Genomic DNA, 20711 nt, shown 5'->3' on the forward strand with positions numbered 1-20711 from the left:
ACCAAATATACAATAATATGATACTATTAATGAATAATAAAAAGAGTCTGGTTCAGAGATAATTCTTATGTCCGATTAAGGGTCAAACGTGCGCACAGTTAAGAACACCTCGCAGGAATGCTTCTTTTTGATAAACGTCTGTATTTCACAATATTTGGATGGATATTTGGCGACCGATAGATATCGAATTATAGACACAGCTACATGATTGTTCTCTGGTGAATTTTTTGAAGAAAGGCTACATTCTTTAAGGCTCTAACACCAGTTACCTTTGAATGTGAGCATTCAAACCTTTAGTGAGTGCAGCCACCTGCATCAATAATCATAACTTTAGGGTATCACCAAAGAAAAATGACTGAATGAAATTTATGTCTTTTATCGAGCTACGCCTCTGGCCTTTCAATATAAGATGTCAGAACTGTTTTGGCGTCGTTCCTTATTGTCGTTGCTACTCTTGAAAGTGCTAGAAAATCCAAGCCCTGGATGTGATCCACTGTTGAACAGACAGTCCAAGGTTATCATACCATCTTTTAACCATCCAGATTTTTATCCAAAGTATTACTGATATAACAAGGATTAATTTTTAAAGCATTTAATAACATAAAAGATGTTAAAGTAAAATGTTCTTTATGGCATCTATCGTTACATCAAGCAGTTCTAATCCTTGATTGAGTTCTTCGATAGCAATAATCTTGCGTTGTTTGAAATACAAATCAGATGTGAGAAGAACAGCATAGATGTCCAAAGACCATTTGTTTCTCTCTTCCTACTTGGCGGAATCATTTGCTTGCTGAACTGCGTGAACCGCCCAGTCAACAAACAATTGGGTATACTTGTCTATAATCGCTCTATTTTTCTTCTTAACCAGAAGGGGACACATAAACCAATCGTGATAGTAAGGTTCGAGATGTAACTGCACATTTATTGATCCACCATCCTCTTTCATGTCTGTCACCCACCGTATCACACTATCTAATAGTGACTCCTTCGTGCCTACGTATACCAAAATCTGACGAGGCAGAAACCTTGCAAACCCATATCTAATGTCTTGCAAATGCATCACAGGTATGTTATCTGGAAAATTTCTGTCAGGCATTACCATGTATTCTTTATAGAGAATTTTGGATAGTTTCATGGACACAATGTCTTTTTTATGGTTTTTCTGGTAGGAGGGTGTGCTGGTATCTGCACTGACCAGCGGAGAAGAGAAAAAGGCACCGGCTGGAATAGGCATGTCAAAGTTTTCGCGAGGAGCATCCAAATTATTATGTACATTTTCCAAAATACGAGGAGCGTACATATCTATAAGCATTTCTAACGCCAGGGATCCTCCTGCGGAATCACACGTAATAACTATTTTCAAAGGCGAAATACCAAGTTGGTAGACAAGATATTGGAAAGTCTGTAAACAGTGGTTCTTGGCGATAGGATAAGGGTTTTTAGGACAAAGTCCTATACATGGATAAAAAAAAATTGGCGCAGGAAAAGATTATCTTATAAGGCAAAATAACATTGGACATAATGTATTTATTATGCGATCATTACCGTATTCGACAGAAAATATAGCAGCCTTGAGATTGTGTTTTTCCTTGAACAGGTCAATCCAAGTTCGAAAAGCGAACATGTACATAGCACTTTTTCCTGTACGAAAGCCACCGCCTGTGTATATTTTGAAGAAAAGTAGTTCTCTTAGTTAATCAAATAAGTAGTTATCGAATTTATAGCTACTATGCGATCAACCATGAATTTCGAAAATGATAATATCTGCCAATTTCAATCTTTGAATAGCTGTCCAATCGTCCTTCGAACTTGCAATGTTCTCCATGATTATACTTCCTTTGCAATACTCGTTTGATATGTTGTAAATATAACTTTTTTGATCAAGTGTAGGGCGCAGCGCTAAGTTGATGATAGAGCGAAGTATGTACGGATTCGATGTCATTAATTTGCGAATAGTTATTCTGGTGAGAAATGGCAACAAGCCTTCCTCAATCACATCCGAAGTTATGGTGAGCATAAATTATATTTGACAAATGATAAAGGGGAGCGCAATAGAAAAGTAGTGTGCACTCATTCATGTATTTATAATCATCAGAATTTAAAGAATTAAACAGTCAATTACTGCTGTCGTGCTCGGTCATATATCGGTAAGAGAATGCATTCACAAAGAAGAAAACATACATGGAAGGAACACTATTATGTAAAGCAGTTGTTCAATGAACAGGTGTAAAAGTAACGCTATCAAAAGACTTTGCATACAGAGATTTATCCAATGATCACTTCGAATAAAATTTCGTCTTTTTGAGTTAAGAATATAATACAACGTTCACATGCAAACATGTATATTGAAGTATCTCCAAGTACGTAATGATCGTGCATTAAGCATGCAAAATTTTTAAAAAAACAACTGGATGATATAGAATATACATATCGTGTTACTAGTTTCTTTCCGGTTGCGTGGCGTATTCTGTATATCTCTTACTGTAGCAGTTTGCAGTGTCTATTTAAGGCAACAAAGAACTGTTGATTACTCATACTATTAATTACGAAGTACAACAAAGTTAAAAAAGCTCTCAAGTACATTATGTATGCCTATGAGGTATTATTCCAATTTTTATTTATACATGGAAATATAGAAGTTATAGAGTAAATGGTATTAGGATCTATCTTTATATAGATTTTAATAAAACTAACTTGTCGTAGAGTAAATTGGTAAATGCTAGAGATTATGACTGCTGTCGTTGTCGACTGTATAATTCATTCTTACAGAGATCAAGCACACCTTCTAAGTTTTCTTGCAAATTCATGGTTCCATCTTCTTGTAAATGTCCTTTTACAAGTTCTGTTATTTCAGTTTGACTATAATTCAGAGTTATTCAATCACATTAGTACCCATGATCACGCGTACATAAAGCTCAACACTACTCACTTTAGCCTTCCTTTTCGAATGAGACGAACGTGTAAGGTGTCTGTATTGAATCGTGGCGGGTATTCAAAAAGGTCTTTAACTGTAATAGTGAAACAGACTTCGAAATTGGCATGAGACTGATAATTGTTCACATCAATACAGATAAGTATTCCTCTGTCTGCCGGATGATTCGCGTTTTCAATAGGTTTCGTGCTGTAGAAGTAAGTTAGTTCTCTCAAATCCTCCCGTACGGCTTTAACACGGTTCCAGTAAAACGTAATATCTTGTATAATCTATTTTTTTTTTTTTTTTTTTTTGTTCAGAAATATTCACGAAAAGCAGTAGTTTCTTACAATTGATCTTACCTCATCTTTGTCTTTATTGCCTTTATTTTCTTCTATTTGCAAGTATAATCCGGGTATGAATTCAGTGAAATCTCCTAACAGTTGTCTCTTATTTGCCAACAATTCAACACGAATAGCATCTGCGATGGTAAAACTCTCATTCTGCAATTGTTCCATATCAATTGTAACATTCAAATCTTGCAGCAGTTGAAATTCCCTTCGCTCTTTACCATTGTCTTTCTGTCTGTAATTTACTATGCCTGCCACTAAATTGTATTCCTCTTGCTTATTTTGTAGATCCTCTGCAGTAATATATGTGTTTTCGGCGATTATCTTTTTGTTCTCTTCTATATCACTTAACAGTGTTTTTTTCTCTGACTCCAGTCGTTCAAGGTTTTTTAAGCAATTTTGATTTGCCCGTGTATCTGCATTATCTTCTTTCCTTAACTCTTCAAGATTCATTCTATTTTTAAATCGAAAATTAATATGACTGTGTACAATGCTTTGTTGTATACACGTATATTTCGGGTAACTTTACTCTTGTTGTTTGATCTGCTCCAGTAAATCATTTAATAATTCCACATCAACCGCGTCTATTTTCTTTTTCAGCTCTAGCGTTTCTCTATGTTCTAACATCAAACGTTCATAAGTCTCCTTGACCTGTGGTTCAATTTTTTCGCATATATTCAAAGTTGCTTGAAAGTCTTTTTGAAAGTCTGATAAACGGCTTTCACTGCCTTTGATTCTTTTTTTGAACCCTTCCATTACGACCTCAAGCCATCCTTCGTATTCTTTGTTTGCTGTATGCTTTGCCTTATTTAACATGTATCTCAATCTTTGATTCAATTTTATCTTTTCTTCTAATGTAGCTTCTTGATATTTCCGTAATAGAGGCGGTAGACTAGGACTCGTTTTGACTTGCTCTTCTAGTTGTTGAGTGACATTCTTCGAATAATCAATGAACTTGCGCGTTTCCATAATGGTCTAATATAAGAAAGTGCCAGTTTACAATCAATTTATGGAATTGCTAAAAAAGTAACCAATTGCCAGTTTGTATTACCTCTTTAACTATATCTATGGCAGGCTTCATTAGCCGAAGAGCAACAATTTGTTCAGATGGCTGCAGATGCCTAGCAGATTTCGATTTACTACTTTCATTGTTGTTACTCAAATCATCAAGCAACTTGGCATATTTTTCCAGTGTGTCCTCTCCTATTGGCTTTTCTTCAGGTAAGGTGATGCCTGTATAAGTAAGAAATTGCTTAATACTTATGGAATTGCTACTATCGTTTTCTACTTCAGTGAAGGCAGCAGCAGCGGATGTTCTCCTTATGGAATCATTCATCTGTTTGGCAGTATTGTCTTGTGTTGGCTGATAAGATGGTGCAGGTGGTAATGGGGTATATTGCGTTGGGGTATACTGCTGTTGTTGTTGACGTTGAGGCGTTGATATAGGAGCTGTTGCCATTGTATTTGTAGTGAAAGAATAAGGTGATGGTTCGTAATCAATGGGCGGCGTACGGTATGGTGTTTCATCAGATATATTTAAAGTAATATCATTCAATGCAGGTTCATCTCCAAGGTTGAAATCGAAAAGATCTGAAGTCATTGATGTGATGGAATTTTCTAGGTTATTGAAAGAATGGCGCAAACGTCTACGAGGAGAATCAAGATTGTTCCCGGAAGGTGATAGAGTGTCCAGAGCTCTTTGTAATTGTTGCCCAGGTAGCTCTGGTTTGAATAATGTAGCTCTTTGAATTTGAGTGCCTATCCCGTTATCTGTTAACATCATCGCAATGCTGTCATTATCGTCGTCGTGATCATGGCTAGGATCGAACGGCTCAAAACCACGGTACGAAGGTTTGTGCGAGGCTGCCTGTCGTGCCTTTTCTTTTCCATGGTCCAAAATGGATACACCTTTAACGTTTGTACTCACATTGTTGTCCGTAATCATCATCTCAGAACTTTCATCATCATCTCGGATTCGATGTAACGGTTCAAAACCACGGAATGACAATTCTGATATAGGTAATTGCTCTGAATGTTGTGGTTGTTGCTGCTGACCTCTTTGTTGAGGTACTGCTGGTGTTTCGACTTGCATATTCATTTCATCATCTGTTATCATCCTTTCCGTGCTATCATCAGCGTTGTTTCGATGTCCATACAAAGGTTCGAAGCTATCCAGTGGCGTCGTAAGTATACGAGATTGCTGATGTTCCTGAACAGTTATTGCTGAGTTTTGAACCTGAACACTCAAATCATCGTCTGTTATCATCATTGCGGAGCTGCCGTCGTCGTCATCTTCGTCATCGATATTGATTACCTTTTCATACGGTGCATACCTCGGTGATAAGGCCGCTTTGGGTGATTTATCCGACTGTTGCATTTGCAATTGTTGTGGTTGCTGTAATTCTGCTGTTCGTTCAGTATAATTAACAATATTATCGCCTGTTAACATCATATCAATGCTATGTTCATCATCACTTTCTTTGTCCAAAGATGAAAAAGGATTCACAGACAATTGGGGTTTTTGCTGCGTCTGGGGAGGTATTTTTTTTTTTTCAAGGTGAGTTCTTTCTACACCACCTGTGATTTCTACTTCAGAGCTTTTATCATTGTTATCAGCATTTGACGTTGTTACATATCGCTCAAAACGAGGCGACAGTGCCGTTCTAGGAGATCTACTTAATGGTTTTGTAACTCTTGTTGGAACAAGAGTTCTCTTGAGAGCTGAGGTAGCAAGTGGTGATTTAGGATGTCGCGTCATTGAAAGGGGCGACCTAATATTGTTTGGTGATATGATAGGCGATTTGATAGGCGATCTGAGTGGTGAACTTGTATGAGGCGATCTTGCAAGTGGAGATTTAGAGAACGGTGATCTGGGCGACTTTGCAGTGGAGAAAGGCTTTGTGTAAGTTGGAGATCCAATAGCGCTAGGTGAACTGGGTATATAATTTTGATAAACAGCTAGTCTTTTCTTAAAATCAAAGCCATTGCTATCATCATGATTATCAAGACTCTCATCTACTTTATTTCCTACATTGTATCCTTTGTCAGCACGAGAAACAAAAATATCACTATCAGTACTCTCTGGTTGATCGGGACTACTGAAGGGATTATTCACTGCTTCACTTCGAATCTGTATTGGTCTACGGTCTTTGATGGGTATAGGTGATCTTGCAGGTGTTTTCGGTGTATTTTTCGAAGAATCAATGTAGATAGGTGATGCTCCAGTATTTGCTCGGTTCTGATAATTGAAAGGACTTCCCGACTGTGACAACTGCTCTTCTGTGTGTTGACGTTGTTGAAAGTCTTGCGTCTCTTCCTGATGTCGCTCTTGACGCTGCTCTTGTTGTTGTATTCGTTTTGGTCGCTCTTCCTCCTCCTTCTTTTCCTCTTCTTCCATATCTTCTTCATCGTCTTCATCAGCGAACAAAGTATGAATATCCATCTTTTTGTAGGGTTGTTCATTGATATTATGCATCATACTGCTTTCAAACTGCTGTGATAAGCTTGGTCTTCGCAATGGTGAGTCTCCTCTCATATTGTCATGGCTCTCTTTCGACAATCTAACGAGAAAGTAACCATATCAGTACGACAACGGGTCGTCTAGAAAAGCATCCTTAATCGAGCCTTTTGAAGCTATTTTCATACCTTGTCTTGTTGAATGAAAGTAAAGAACTTTGCCTCCGTACAGAAGGCGAACCAGGTGAACGAGGCGGTAATCGTAATGGTCGTGGTCGTGACATATTTATGGAGGGTAATTTTGACAGCAGATCAGTTGGTGTAGCCATTGCTTCACTGAATACAGTAGGTTCCTCTTCGTCAATAAGATTTGCTGCCTCACTAAACGCATCAAAATTATATGAATCATCTTTGTCCATAAACCTACAAAATGACAAGAATATTATAAGCTTTTACCTGCCTTCCTATGAAATGTTTAACGGCAATCAGATCAGAAGCTGATAATTGAAACTTTGAATATACCTGATATCGTTGCGCGGTGCAAAGCTCACTCTTCTAGCTCGTTTCTGTGCTAGTGAATAAAAACGACTATTAGCATTTGTATTCAAAGAGAAAAAACCGTCAGTTGTGCCTTTTATTGTAATTATCAATGATAATAGACAAAATATTTACCCATGTGCTATAGGAGAAGCATATCGATTTGGAGTGGTCATTTTCAATATACTTCTTCTAGCTGGTGACTAAAAAAAGTAATGAGTTGTTAGTTGAACGACGAATCGATCTAATCAAAACACTCTTGAAGTTACACTGATGATGCGAGGAGAAAATCGACTTTCAGAGTTGTCAATCGTCCATCTTCCTGGGTTGTCAAACGTAGTCAAATCGAGATCTTTATCCTTTGGTTGCATTAGATGATGTTGCTAGATGAACGGCCTCGAACTGCAGTAGCCAGGAGAAGCTGAAAAACAAAAAAAAAAAAAAAAAAAAAAAACCGGTGAAAATCGAAAAAAATAAAATAAAATTGATGAACAGAAAAAAAGCTTAAATCAAGTTTATTTATGCAACAATAACCTTTCTGTATCTTATCTCATTGTCACAATCCGTTGTACCTGAATAAGTTGATGGAGTTGCAATTAGTGCAAGCATTACATACGTTATCCATGTGTATTTTCTTTCGTAGAATCGGTGCGAGCAGCCTTTTCGATTTATAGAAATCAGATTAAACTCTGCTTTATCGAATGCGATAAGATGTAAATCAGGCAGGCAGAAAAGAATGGAAAACCTACGCTACACAACGTTGTGGTAGAGTGCTCGGTATGAATGAGAATTATTTACCTAGAGCTCATGCGTAAACATGTCTGTTGGATAGCACAACTGTAGGAATACTAGTTTAATATTGTCGCTTCCACTATACTTACTAAATATGAGTCAAGGAACACCCTTTTTTTTTTTACATGAACAGCATAGTGAACAGTGTGATGAAGATAAATCTATAATAGTTGGAAACCCCAAGCTTTATATGAAAAAAGAGATATAAAATGGCAAGTAATAGTATGTCTTTCAAAAGTAGAGTTAGATTCATCCTGCTTCAGTTGCAGCCACTATCACCTTCCTAACATAGACCACTCAGGAAAAGAACATACACAAACCAACAATCTGTGTAGATTTGTATTTGCTTGCTACATGGCACTTATATGCTGTTGAAACTCAGCCAAAAAAGGCACGGCTACCGGACTTTGGTTTTACAGAACAATGTGCATTTAAAGTGTAAAAAAGCCACTTTGAATTTTCTTGAGGTCAGCTTCTTTTCAGCAATTACATTTTTCAAGCAGATCGATCGTCTTTATAACAATGGGGAAAAAAGACAAGAAGCAGCAGGAAACTGACGATGGTTTCAATGTATTGACAGAAATTACTGATTTCAAAAAGCCGGATACAGAAGCAGAAGAAAAAGCTGCTCGTAAAGCAGCAAAAAAGGCCGAGAAAAAAAAGCTATCAAAAGAGGAGAGAGAGGAACTACGTAAAGTAAACCGTGAAAGCAGAGAAAAGAAAAAGCAAAAGAAAGAATTGAATAAGAAAAGAAAGGTTAGATCGCATTCCGTTAAACCGGTTTCAGAGGCATATGTAACTCATTTTTTTTTCTTGTGGCATTTTTCTATGTGCGTTTAGAGAGGAGAGTTGGTAGAAGAAGAAGAGAAAGAGGAAACAGCTGGAGAGACACAGCCTGAGCCTACAGAAGAAGGACAATCAGAAGACAGTGACGACAAGCCGAAAAAGAAAGCAAAAACCGAAAAACCAAAGAAGGAGAAGCAACCTGAATATGGTATTTGGGTGGGCAATCTTTCGTACAGCACCACAGTCGATAGCATTCGTAACTTCTTCAAAGATTGCGGCACTATTACCCGTGTCAAGTGTCCAAAGGGTAACGGAGCCAAAAACAACAATAAAGGTTTTGCATATATATTCTTTGCAACACCAGAGGAAGCAGCAAAGGGTGTCGCTCTATCAGAACAGAAATTAGAAGGTCGTGCCTTGTTGATTAAAGATGCTGATAATTTCGAACGTGCCGACGGTGTTCAACCACCCACAGAAAAGGAGAAGAAAGAAATCAAAAAGCAGAAGAACCCACCTTGTCCGACACTGTTTTTAGGTAATCTGAGCTTTGATACTACCGAGAAGTCCATTCGCGAAGCATTTGAATGGGCAGGTGATATAAGAAAAGTCAGAGTGGCTACTTTCGAAGATTCAGGAAAATGTAAAGGGTAAAGTATTGTTCCATATTACTTATCGTACTTATGTTTTGAACTATGTAACCTGATGGTTTTCGTGCAAAAAATAGTTTTGCCTATGTTGATTACTTCACAGTTGAATCAGCCACAAAAGCTATTCGTGCACCCGATAAACATAATCTCGATGGTCGTAAAATTCGTGTTGAGTTTGGCAGTGCTGAAGCGCATATGAGATCCAAGCCATGGTTGGTCAGAAGACAAAAACAGCAAGGTTCGAATAATGAAAATATACCAGCTACACCCGCAAGTAATGAAGAAAGCACAGACACGACTGGCGAAGCAGAAAAATCATCAGAAAGTAATACTTATAGAAAACGTAAGACAGAAAGAAGTGATGGTGACTTTAGAGAAAAACGACCAAAGAAAGAAGGACGAAAGGCTGAAAGAGTGAAGCCAGGAATGGCATTATCAACGGCACAAAGGCAAAAACCTTCAGTTCAAGAATTTCAAGGAACCAAAGTCGTGTTCGACAATGATGATTAAAGATATAACAATTAGATATTTAGTAGCTTTACTGCTATATTGTAAATTATAATTTTCTGCTATACTCATGTAGCTAATGTCAAAGGTGTAACTTAATAATAATGTGTTTTATAGTAAATTTGAAATTTGAGCTTACATTTTTATTATGAAATGCGAACACATTTTGCTCCGACCAGTTCATAAAAGTGTGAAGAATTCAGGAAAACTCTTGATAGACAAAATAAAAGTGTATCAACTTAGGTGAATTGTAAAGGGGCTCAAGAACTCGATGTGTGAAGCGCTTGTTGAATTGTGAGCTGACGAAGTTGCTGTAGTCCGTTTAATCAAAGTAGTAGCTATTTTGATTAAGATAAAGCTAGGCAGAATTTTTGTGAAGCGTACTACCGTAACATCCACACTTCCTTTTCTCGACGGTCTTATCGAAGTTTAAGCTTTAAGCAATTTAATAGCAGCAAGATAATTGCGCATTAGGTGATGGAGAAAGGAGTAAAGCATAAATTTGATTCATTAGAGCAATTCTTATTTAATTTCCACTTCACATAGTATCGCACCTAGAGTCTCATTGAAAGTAATCTTTCAAGAAAGCAGAAGCAGTTTTAGACAAAGCCTTATTACTTCCGTAATCTAATTGTGAATAGATCGAACCCTTCTAATTATATATACTTTATCATAATGTTGCGCAATATTACAGCAGCCAACTTCAAGGCTAGCTTATTTTACAGAAATGCCATTTTCATGTGCAACTCTTAGAAACTCTTAGATTCGTAAAGGAAGTTCAGTCGGTATTAATCTTGTCTTTAGCTGTAATTTTTTGCGGTCTTCACTATCTTTCTGTTTCCTTATTAACACTTCACATTAGAAAGTAGACTTTGGGTGTCGATTTCTGACGCTGACAGAGAGTATAATTTCCACTATCACAAATGAAGCAACCGTTTGTTGGCTGTTCCATTCATCGTGTCATTTGAACCACCATTCAAAGCTTACAGAGGGGTCAGTAGAAATTTAAGTCAATGTATTGGGTACATAATAATTCATGGTTATATTGTTCGTTGCATCGACAAGCTGTCCTTTGCAACATTCATTGTTGAAAGTATTGAGAAAGGCAGCATGAAAATAATTTGCAAATTCCGATAACAAAAGAAAAAAAAAGCCAGGAAAAGAACGTCTTCAGTATTGTCAAGACTTGGTTTATCAGTTCAACGCTTTTTCACCCACATAAAATGACTGAATCCAAATCTGTCATTCTTGACACCTCAATGGGTTCCATCCACATTGAGCTATATTGGAACCATGCCCCAAGGTAGGCAACTTGTTCATTGTACCTCAGATCTGGTAAACTAAATTTCCTGATTTGATTTAGAACTTGCAAGAACTTTTATGAGCTAGTATGTGCTAAAGGAAGATCTTGTGATACAACATGCGATTCGACAGTACTCAATCAATACTTTTTGTAGGCCAAACGTGGCTACTATGACGGTGTCAGTGTAAGTTTTATCGCCTATCGAGAAACTTGAATACAGCAGTGCAAACAAATTAACTTTTGATCCTTCCTTCTATCACCAGTTCCACCGTATTATTGCAGTAAGTCGATGTATTACGAATTAGATATTTATTGCACACATTCTCAAGCTCAACCTTCTTCTGCCACAGGATTTCATGATACAAGGTAAGCACATATAAAACTGCTTTATTCGGTACAAAACTGACAAAAAGCTATGCGGTAATTCAGGTGGCGATCCCACAGGCACAGGTCGTGGCGGTTCATCCATCTATGGGTAAATATTGACGAAGCAAAGTATGATTGATGGAATGTACTTTGACATATTAATGTTTAATTTCGATGTTTTTGAATGTATTCCAGTGAGAAGTTTGAAGATGAAATTCATCCCGAACTCAAACACACAGGAGCGGGCATCCTAAGTATGGCCAACTCTGGTCCGAATACAAATGGTTCACAGGTATTGCATACGAGGAAGAAAAGAAAGAGTGACCAGCTGCAGTTTTATTGACGTTGTCATTTGAAAATCGTGCTAGTTTTTCATCACTTTAGCGCCCACACCATGGTTAGATGGTATGCTACAATGCCACTTATAAATCAATGATCTTTCAACTAAAGTTTCTGTACATTGTAGGCAAACATACAATTTTTGGTAGAGTGAGCGACGGCATGAATGTTGTTAAAAGAATGGGTTTAGTTAGAACAGACGGAAATGATCGGTAAGAACTCGGTTTTTTTAAAAATAGGTCGAAAGAGTTTGTTTAAAGATGTTTAACCATGTACATTTTTTATTTGGTGTAGACCAAAAGATACAGTTCGTATCGAAAAATGTCGTTTTGATTAATTGATTTAATAAATAACAGGAAGGAATAACGAAGGAGATAAGAATCAACGTATAATAAAAATACAGAGAGCTGCGTACCTGTTTCAATAGAAACAGGAAAACGAGCTTTTTTTTTCTTGAGTATTATATTCGTCAGTGTTAAAGGTGTGCGCCTCAATGTTCTTTCGTTATGCGATAGCTTCATATCTCGCATTATGTTCGGTTCGATCACTCAAAAGGCTACCCACAAAAGAAAAAGAGCAATCTGAGAACACTATTTCTCGCTTTTTTAACTTGATATAGCCTAGTATACTTACAAATAAAGCACTAACCCAACAACTGGGAAGAAGAAGACTAAAAGAGACCAGCCAAGTTTACCAGATATACTTCGGTTGGAATTCATTACTTCAAAGATAACAATTAAGTCAAGAATTAAGACAATGAGGCCCACAAGACCACCACTGTATTGAAGCATATTATCGACCATGTTTGTGCAGTAATTATTGTATTAAGAAAATTGTTGAAACTAGAAAAAGAAGGAAAGAAATACGTTAATGCAGTTTAAATCCCTCTTTGCCTTTTATAAATGCAGCTAAGCAACTTGCTGGTTTTAGCAACAGGCGCCTAAATGTGATGTCATTCCGAAACAATTATTATCCTTCTATTTGTAGAAAAGCAATTCTCTTTCTTTCTTTCCTTCGTTTAATGACCTTTTTAATTGCAAGTAGCAAGAATCTTCAAGTTTAATCATATTAAAGAAAAGTACTACTGGCATATTTTTGCATAAATTTTCAATCATCGGCCGTATAGCTCTGTAGTTATAACAAATTTCTAGCTGCTGAATAATGGTATTTTGAGCAAATGCTCCAGGAGCACTACGATAAAGACAGGTCCAATAAATTTGATTTTGAAATTGTCACTTTTTAAATACTCACAGCGTTGAATACAACTTCATAAAAGAATTGCATGAGGTTTTCCATTTTAAAAACTGATAAGTATTATTCTGGTAACAATTCTTTTGCGAGCTTTTCATTATCTAAAGCCTATGAATTGACACAGAATTGAATATCGAAGAACTGCCATTGTCTAAGGCAAAAGATCCCTTTATTGATGAATCAAAAAGCATAGTTTTAAGAACTGTATGTTTTGGACATCGAGAGCATCTATTGCTCGACTGGTTACCCTCTTCCCCTCCTACAACCCTTTAGTACATAATCCTTTTTACCCTTGAGCCCTAAGGGTTTTTTTAGATTCTTTTCACCCTTTGGAGCTGCCCCGGGCAATTTAGATAAGCTTAATATCTCGTGTCCATTGGGCTTTCAAAAAAAAAAAAAAAAAAAAAAAATTAATATTATGTATTAAAATCTATGTTTAAACGTATGTTTTGGATGGCAAATCCCGGAAATCTCTTTGATTATCACATCTGCCTTACAAACTTTTTGGATAATGCTCTACTGTCATTTTGGATCTTATGTTATTTTCTTAGTTGGATCAAATTTGAGCGTTATAAGCTATAGAATTGTCAATGTTTACTTGTATTTATCAACATCTTGTTCTCTTTGCATATTCTTTGCCATCTTCTTCCAAATTTACTAAAGGCTTAACTCGATGTCCTCCTCTACAACCAATTTAATACCTTTCTCGGATTAAGAATTATTTGGGAGAAGTTCTCTTATTTTTTACCTCCCTATGCTGTTATTCTTTTTGTCTGCTTTATTAACTAGGGTTGGCCTACTTTTTTTGTGGGAATGAAGGTGGTCAATTATAAGTAGCTACTGAATTTCGGAAATGTGATAGTATTACTTTCGCATTCCAAGTGAATTGAATGGAGAGCATAACTCTGCTTTGTCGTATAAAAACTTTTGAATAACCTGCTTGAAAGCATTCAGCTAATAAAGCCGACGGACATGTTTGGTAAAGAGACTACTACAACACTCAGTTACGTAGAATATAGGTACTGACGTGTTTGGTGAGATAATAACTACAATACTCGAGTACGTACAACCAGGTAGAGAATACATTCTACCACGGTCTATCTATATTGCATCTAATATAGGTTATGTACAACATAGAACAAGATATAGGCCTAAGTATAATAATCACCAATAAGCATCTGAACCTGAAATTAGTGACTAGCATACGCGTCCTCAAATAATATAATTCCCATTAAACCTCACAAAGTAAATAATCCTTCTACTTCATCTGAAGAATAATAAAGACACCTAAGTTCATAGTCATCGACTTACAACTGTTATCAATTTTTTAAATAAGCAAATACAACAGGTACGCGTTCACCATTAACATTTCACTTTTCTATTGTATCGCTTCGGTTTCCCATCTCCCCTTTCACCGTTTACATTTTCACCGCGCATTAAACATGGTAGCACGCAAATTGCGTTGAAAATAGCATGCTAGCATGCAACGATGCGTGGGATGCGTGCTACCGCGCAAAGTTCATGCTACCATGAATAGTGCATGCTAAATCGACTTAAAAATGGCAGCACGCATTTTGCATGGTAAGACGCCTTAAACATGCTACCGCGCAATTTTCATCGTAGAAAGCATCAAACATGGCAGTACTCTTTTTATTATTTCCTTACAATTGTTAGCCTAGTACACTATTTACATGAGCGGCTGCTGCTTCTTGTTCAGCCAGAAAATCATGCTATAGTTTTATTTCAGGTTTATTTATTGATTACTTATACTGTAGGCTACTCTGCCTTGTTGATAGAAAAAAAATAGTAATGACGAGCTCTTTGCTATTTTGAAAGTTGCTGAATTAAACAGTAGGTTGAGAAATCAATTGAGCTACAGTATGTGTTTAGGGTGTAATAGCGCAATTTATACGGTATTATTGCTTGAAATATGAGCGTTAATAAGTTGCTGAAGATTGCAAATTCCCATAGTTGCAAAGAAGTAGCTGGTCTGCTTGTTCAGATATTGTCCTTACATACACTCCTACAGCAAAATAAAGTACTCCTACAAGTAAGCGTGTGGATCATTCGATTGACGACGAAGGTCCAGTATGAATGACAGTGACAATTTTTACCTGACAACTGGGTATCATTGATATTCTTACAGTCTACTACTCTTAATTATTGCAGAAAAAAGAAGTAAAACAAATAAATAAGTTGGTGCTATAAGGTTATGGAGTAAAAAATAATGTTGTATCATTAGTTGATAGGTACGGAACAGATTATTTGCAACCATAAACAACTGTACTTTTCATTTTTTGCAATGGTAGGCTGCAACTGTTTTTGAGAGCGTTGGTATTGGCCCAGCGGAAGACAATGAAACAGTTGAAGAAAGGGTTTGATCAAAGGCCACAAGCTTGAGTTCTGTAGAAAAAAAGTGTCAATTGAAGATATGGTATAAACATATAATGTCTGCTGACCATGAGTTGTAAAAATAAAACGAAGAGTTATTTTTTTCTGGGCCAAAAATAAAATACCTGTTTGGAAAGGTTATTTAGTTGTCGTTCGCAGTGCTAAATGAGAAGTAATCGGCATTATGCGTATTTGACGTCGTTTGCTTCACTTTCTTCATACGACTTTGCAATCCTGGTAAATAAACAAGCTAAACTATAAGCAGCAATGTAACGGCAAAGATGAGCGTGCCTTAATTACTCAGATGTCATGATTCAATGTGCATCTTGTCGGTGATGTGGCCAAATGAGCAGATTATGAAAAGAAATTGAGATGTAGTAACAGTATTTCGTTAGCTTTTAAAAGCCCTTGTAAAAAGAAAAAGGTGAAAGAAGGAAGCCCTCAAATAATTGAAAACAACAGCCCGAATGGTTGCACAGCGATATATCAGTAAAGCTTTGTTTATTGCTCAAAAGGCTGAAATTGGTGAAATTGGTAAGGGAGCACCAAGCAGAAGAAAAAGGACATTATCTTTGGCTATCGTTATTCTTCATCGATGCTTCTATTTAAAACAACAATACTCTGCACTTGCTTATTATGCATTGTCGTCCATACTTTCTTGTCTAGGAAATTCTAACATATACATTACCAGTCTACATATAAGAGACTCTTTCTACTTTCTTTTTTGTTTTAACTTATTCAAAATTGTAAAATTGTACTTGATTTATGAGAGTTGGTAGAATATGAGTGGAAATCTCAGATGTTTAAAGTCCTCCGTCCTTGCTCTATTCATGGCAGCACGCAACCTGCGTGGTAGCATCGGCTATACCAGCTTTACTTTGTGGCGGCACGCAAAATGCGTGATGAATTTGCGAGCATTATGCATTCTACCACGCAAATTTCATGCTAGCATGACTCTCATATATCTTTTTTTTGCTACCATGAATAGTACACTGCTCTCAGTTAATCGGTGTTCTTTTCTTATGTTTTCCGTCTACCTGTGCAAATTGTAATTCATAATAAATCGCTTCTCTCCCATTCATTTTAACTGTTTGCTATTGTGTTCACTTCAAGCTGCAATAGATGCGAGGGAGATTCATACATGATTATCATAACAATAATGCGTTTTTTTTAAAAAACTTCTTCTGATTCTTGTCAGCAAGGTTACATTCAATATAAGCTTGTACGTTGTTTTTTGTTGAACAACGAATTGCAATTGTAGAGCTCAGAAAAAAGAAGGATTTGCGTTTAGACAAGCACTGCAAAGTTTTAGTGCATTCATGCATATTTGTCGAGGAGTTGAGATGATGTCCCACTTTTTTAGACTGTAGTACCTAATTGAGGGCAATATCCTTTGAATATTTTTTGTTGTTGCTTATGTGGATGAGTTCATGAGATGTGTTACAAAGTTACTAAACTCAATGGTCCGTTGGTTCTTAAAAGGATGCCTTTTTTGATGGATTGATAATGGTAAGAAAGATAGCATTCCGTTTCAAATTGGAATAGTAAAGCTAATAAAGTTTATGCTTATCTTCCGTAATGCATAGAAAGGAGCTTTTTTTATAGAGCAGTTTATTTATATAGGAGGCAAGGATACATGAAACTGTTGTACAGATGTAAAAGTCTATTTGTCTTTTGAGAAAGAGAGTGCCATTTTCTTCAATATCAGTAACTATCTCTTTTCTTTAAGACAAAGAAAGATGTTAAAAGTAAAAGTGCATCTACTTATTTCAACAGTTATTAAAGTAAAACTACAACGAATGTAAGTAGGACTGCTACTATGCTACGACTGTTGCTATATAATTTAGTCAATACCAAATTGGACGTTTTCGCCTTATTTTGTAACACATCATCGAAAGAGCAAAAGAAAAAAATTTTCTCTTCTTATGATGATGACCCCCTTAATTCACATGTAAACAAGTGCTAATAAGATGCAATATCAACAAAATGGAGACGGTGCAAATTCCTCCCTAAGAAAGAAAATACGCCTGTTTTTTTCTTATAAATAAGCTGATTTTTGCTCTTTTTTTTTCGTTTTCTTCTTTCTTTCTTCATCATCTCTTTTCTTCATCATCTCTTTTTCTTCATCATCTCTTTTTTCAAACACTTCTTTTCAGCATTTTTTCAGTGTAAGTATTGGTTTTAACATTTACCTATTCGTTTATTATATCCATTCAAATAAGTCTGATTACTGAAGTATCCTTCTTTTTATAATGGCTAGATACGGTGGGTTAGTTTTTTTTTTTTTTTTTGTAGGTGCCGGTGCTTTTGGAAGTTCCCTCCATAAAACGGTAACTTAACCCACCTATTAATATCCCCACATGCAAACTGGGGCGGTGACGGCCGGGTGCCGGTGCTTTTGGAAGTTCCCTCCGTGAAACGGTAACTTAACCCACCTCTTACCCCCACATGTAAACTGGGGGCGGCGACGGCCGGGTGCCGGTGCTTTTGGAAGTTCCTTGACCGGGAATGTAACTTATCCCACCTATTAATACCCCACATGCAAACTGGGGCGGTGACGGCCGGGTGCCGGTGCTTTTGGAAGTTCCCTGACCGTAAATGTAACTTATCCCACCTATTAATATCCCCTCAGAACTGGGGCGGCGACGGCCGGGTGTGGGTGGCTATTTGACAAACCTACACGTGGTGCCACCTGTTAAGTCTTTATGCTTATAGTATAAGGATGAGCCAATATGTCAAACAATCTATAACTCATTTTACTAAATTAATAAAAACCGGATTTTGCCACTTTTATTTGTCTTTACAACCTGTCTTTTTTTAATTCCGAAATTTTTTGTCTTTGTCTAAGTTTGTTATAATGGGCCGTTTTTCTTGAAGCAGTTCAGCAGCAGAAAAAGAAAAAAATAGAAAAATACCGTTGTCAGATGCTAGTTTCGAGGGGTCAGTGTACAATATGTTGCTCAGGTTTTCAATCGTTGTTAAGCTACGGAGAAGTTAAAAACGGCCTTAATGAAGCAAACTTAATCCGATGATGGCTGGAGGCATTGGTAGCTGATTATGCTAATGGCAGTTACTGATGTCATGGTGACCATACCCGATGTTGCTTTTGATTGCAAAAAACTCAGTTATACAGTGTCTTGAAACCGCAAAACATTTGACTTCTGTAATTCATACCATGGTCGTTTTTATTCAATTATCTAGGATGCGATAGTACCTAAAACGGATACATGCGATACTGAAAGGAGGGTATTAAAGAATAGATACAAAAGCTATCTAGATATTTGAGCCTGTAAGCCTTCCAAGCTAATTTTTGCAGTTCAGTGTGATACTCATAGTAAAGTGATTTGAGCAGTGCAGAGTACGAATGGTTCAACACTAACAGTATACCTGCTGCCAGTATGTTTGCTGTACAGCATGAAGATCAAAATTATTCTTAATTATGGGTTTTCTTTTGCAACTTCCACAGGAAGACTACCAATGGAATGTTTTTGATTATTCCAGTCTCACTTGACCAATGCTAGCAAGAGAAACAAAAAGATGGACATTATTTCTGAGGAGCGAGACATTGTATGGCCTTTTCCCTCAGTAATAATACTATCTCTTTTCCTTAAAGAACAAGGAACACGCTACAAAAAGAGACATTGAACACCTATTCTCCTTTTCCCCCTTTTCTTTTTTCTTTGTGAAATATCTTCCTAACATAAAATTCAGCGCAATAAATGTGAAGCATCAGATATACTGCATACAGGGACAAACATATACTTATCGAAGACATATGGAAAGAATATGAATATTATTCTGGTGGCTATCTTCCTGTCTATTGGCATCCGATCTCTTTTGTTGCTGCCGCAACAATCGAATGATGAAGCTTTTAAAATTCTATCGTTCAGCCATCCTATCGCTATAGAATAGAGAATTCATAGTTGCTAAGGGTATGGAGAAAAGAAAAGGTATCGGAAAAGAGAAGTTGTAAAGACGGACGATGCATTTTATACATATGATTAGAGTGCATATCATAAGTAGGCAATGATCCTGTCAGCGATTCTCTTTGTTGCGCTTGATAAGGTGCGTAATCGTGAAGAAAATGGGGGGGGGGGGTTTGTGATTGTATTTGCTTAATTGAAATTGATAACAGTTATAAGTCGATGACTATGAACTTGGGTGTCTTTATTATTCTTCAGATGAAGTCAGAAGAGTGTTTACTCTGTAAGGTCTGATGAGAATTATATTATTTAGGACGCGTATGCTAGTCACTAATTTCAGGTACAGATGCTTGATGTGTAATTATTGTACTTTAGGCCTGTATTTCATTATATGGTATACATAACCTATATTAGATGCACTATGAGTAGACCGTGGTGGAATGTATTCTCTACCTGGTTGTACGTACTCGAGTATAGTAGTTGTTATCTCAGGAAACACGTCAGTTGTTGTTGTAGTCGCCTGCTGTTGATCCTGTTGTTATCATGGGGGGGGGGAAGCTGTTCAATTTGAGTGATAGCGCCTACTATGCCTTGTATCGATAACATACCAAGCATAGTCTCTCAATTGTCCCATATTTGATCTATCTTTTTTATTCATCGCCAAAGTAATCGAAATTATACCTTAATCGTTTAAACAAATGTCATTCACGTTCATTGTACCAAGCTGAAATAATTGTGAACTATCGGTTGGATATTTGTCTGTTGGTTAATTCCCAAATCTTCAACAGAATTAGGCATTTATCGTGCGGTTGCCAGCTTTATGATGTGGGCTGAATGAGACACACTATTATCCGAATATTTGTTTTGTTTTTCTATTCAAACCTTCCTAGCGATCTACATTTGCATGCAGAAACGGTGAGGAAGTTCAGGCGTTACTGATGTCTATCAACAACGATTTGTCTTTTTATTTTCGTTGAGCATATAGTTCACACTTAAAGCATGTGTGATTTTATTACTGCACTACTAGCCTATTGTATTTATTTTTGGTTACTATTCTGTTTTCCCCCCTTAAGCCCCACCACTTTTAAACCTTTTTGCCTCTTTTTCAACAGCTTCTTACTATGCCAAGTCTAACTATGCTTTTGAAATGAA

At 36.8% G+C, this 20711-nt stretch overlaps 5 protein-coding genes across 5 annotated transcripts; 2 read left to right on the forward strand and 3 right to left on the reverse strand.

Annotated features, from left to right (window-relative positions):
• Positions 1-766: 766 nt before the first annotated feature.
• On the reverse strand, positions 767-2807 carry BDF20DRAFT_903996 (uncharacterized protein; the record flags this gene model as incomplete). Its single annotated transcript, XM_053082970.1, has 3 exons — positions 767-1452; positions 1741-1987; positions 2781-2807. The coding sequence occupies 3 exons, from the start codon at positions 2805-2807 to the stop codon at positions 767-769; spliced, it is 960 nt and encodes a 319-aa protein (XP_052940483.1).
• A 1234-nt stretch (positions 2808-4041) lies between these two features.
• BDF20DRAFT_30544 (uncharacterized protein) lies at positions 4042-7689 on the reverse strand. The gene is made up of 5 exons (XM_053075161.1): positions 7524-7689; positions 7390-7457; positions 7240-7305; positions 6907-7140; positions 4042-6821 (listed from the first exon to the last, which is right to left on the reverse strand). Exons 1-5 carry the CDS (start codon positions 7623-7625, stop codon positions 4280-4282), a joined length of 3012 nt encoding a protein of 1003 aa, XP_052940484.1. The 5' UTR covers positions 7626-7689; the 3' UTR covers positions 4042-4279.
• Positions 7690-8516: 827 nt separating this feature from the next.
• BDF20DRAFT_843425 (uncharacterized protein) lies at positions 8517-10260 on the forward strand. The gene is made up of 3 exons (XM_053079566.1): positions 8517-8802; positions 8887-9479; positions 9557-10260. Exons 1-3 carry the CDS (start codon positions 8569-8571, stop codon positions 9987-9989), a joined length of 1260 nt encoding a protein of 419 aa, XP_052940485.1. The 5' UTR covers positions 8517-8568; the 3' UTR covers positions 9990-10260.
• Positions 10261-11144: 884 nt separating this feature from the next.
• On the forward strand, positions 11145-12210 carry BDF20DRAFT_967232 (peptidyl-prolyl cis-trans isomerase-like 1; the record flags this gene model as incomplete). Its single annotated transcript, XM_053084980.1, has 9 exons — positions 11145-11289; positions 11350-11374; positions 11444-11473; positions 11553-11570; positions 11640-11655; positions 11719-11764; positions 11851-11947; positions 12024-12060; positions 12122-12210. The coding sequence occupies exons 1-9, from the start codon at positions 11210-11212 to the stop codon at positions 12208-12210; spliced, it is 438 nt and encodes a 145-aa protein (XP_052940486.1). The 5' UTR covers positions 11145-11209.
• An 82-nt stretch (positions 12211-12292) lies between these two features.
• BDF20DRAFT_843433 (uncharacterized protein) lies at positions 12293-12842 on the reverse strand. The gene is made up of 2 exons (XM_053079567.1): positions 12628-12842; positions 12293-12550 (listed from the first exon to the last, which is right to left on the reverse strand). Exons 1-2 carry the CDS (start codon positions 12795-12797, stop codon positions 12499-12501), a joined length of 222 nt encoding a protein of 73 aa, XP_052940487.1. The 5' UTR covers positions 12798-12842; the 3' UTR covers positions 12293-12498.
• Positions 12843-20711: the final 7869 nt, after the last annotated feature.

Source organism: Mycotypha africana (assembly GCF_025528875.1).
Source record: "Mycotypha africana strain NRRL 2978 chromosome Unknown BDF20scaffold_1, whole genome shotgun sequence".
NCBI lineage: Eukaryota > Fungi > Mucoromycota > Mucoromycetes > Mucorales > Mycotyphaceae > Mycotypha > Mycotypha africana.

Bases quoted from the DNA above. Each gene is read 5' to 3' on its own strand.
- BDF20DRAFT_843433 (XM_053079567.1), bottom strand. From the start codon at position 12,797: ATGGTCGATAATATGCTTCAATACAGTGGTGGTCTTGTGGGCCTCATT. The intron at 12,551-12,627 runs GTAAGTATACTA...TTTTGTGGGTAG, and splicing joins GTTGGGTTAGTGCTTTATTT to CCTTTTGAGTGATCGAACCG.
- BDF20DRAFT_843425 (XM_053079566.1), top strand. From the start codon at position 8,569: ATGGGGAAAAAAGACAAGAAGCAGCAGGAAACTGACGATGGTTTCAAT. The intron at 8,803-8,886 runs GTTAGATCGCAT...ATGTGCGTTTAG, and splicing joins AATTGAATAAGAAAAGAAAG to AGAGGAGAGTTGGTAGAAGA. The intron at 9,480-9,556 runs GTAAAGTATTGT...TGCAAAAAATAG, and splicing joins GATTCAGGAAAATGTAAAGG to TTTTGCCTATGTTGATTACT.
- BDF20DRAFT_30544 (XM_053075161.1), bottom strand. From the start codon at position 7,625: ATGCAACCAAAGGATAAAGATCTCGATTTGACTACGTTTGACAACCCA. The intron at 7,458-7,523 runs GTAACTTCAAGA...TACTTTTTTTAG, and splicing joins TTTCTCCTCGCATCATCAGT to TCACCAGCTAGAAGAAGTAT. The intron at 7,141-7,239 runs GTATATTCAAAG...GTCATTTTGTAG, and splicing joins GCACCGCGCAACGATATCAG to GTTTATGGACAAAGATGATT.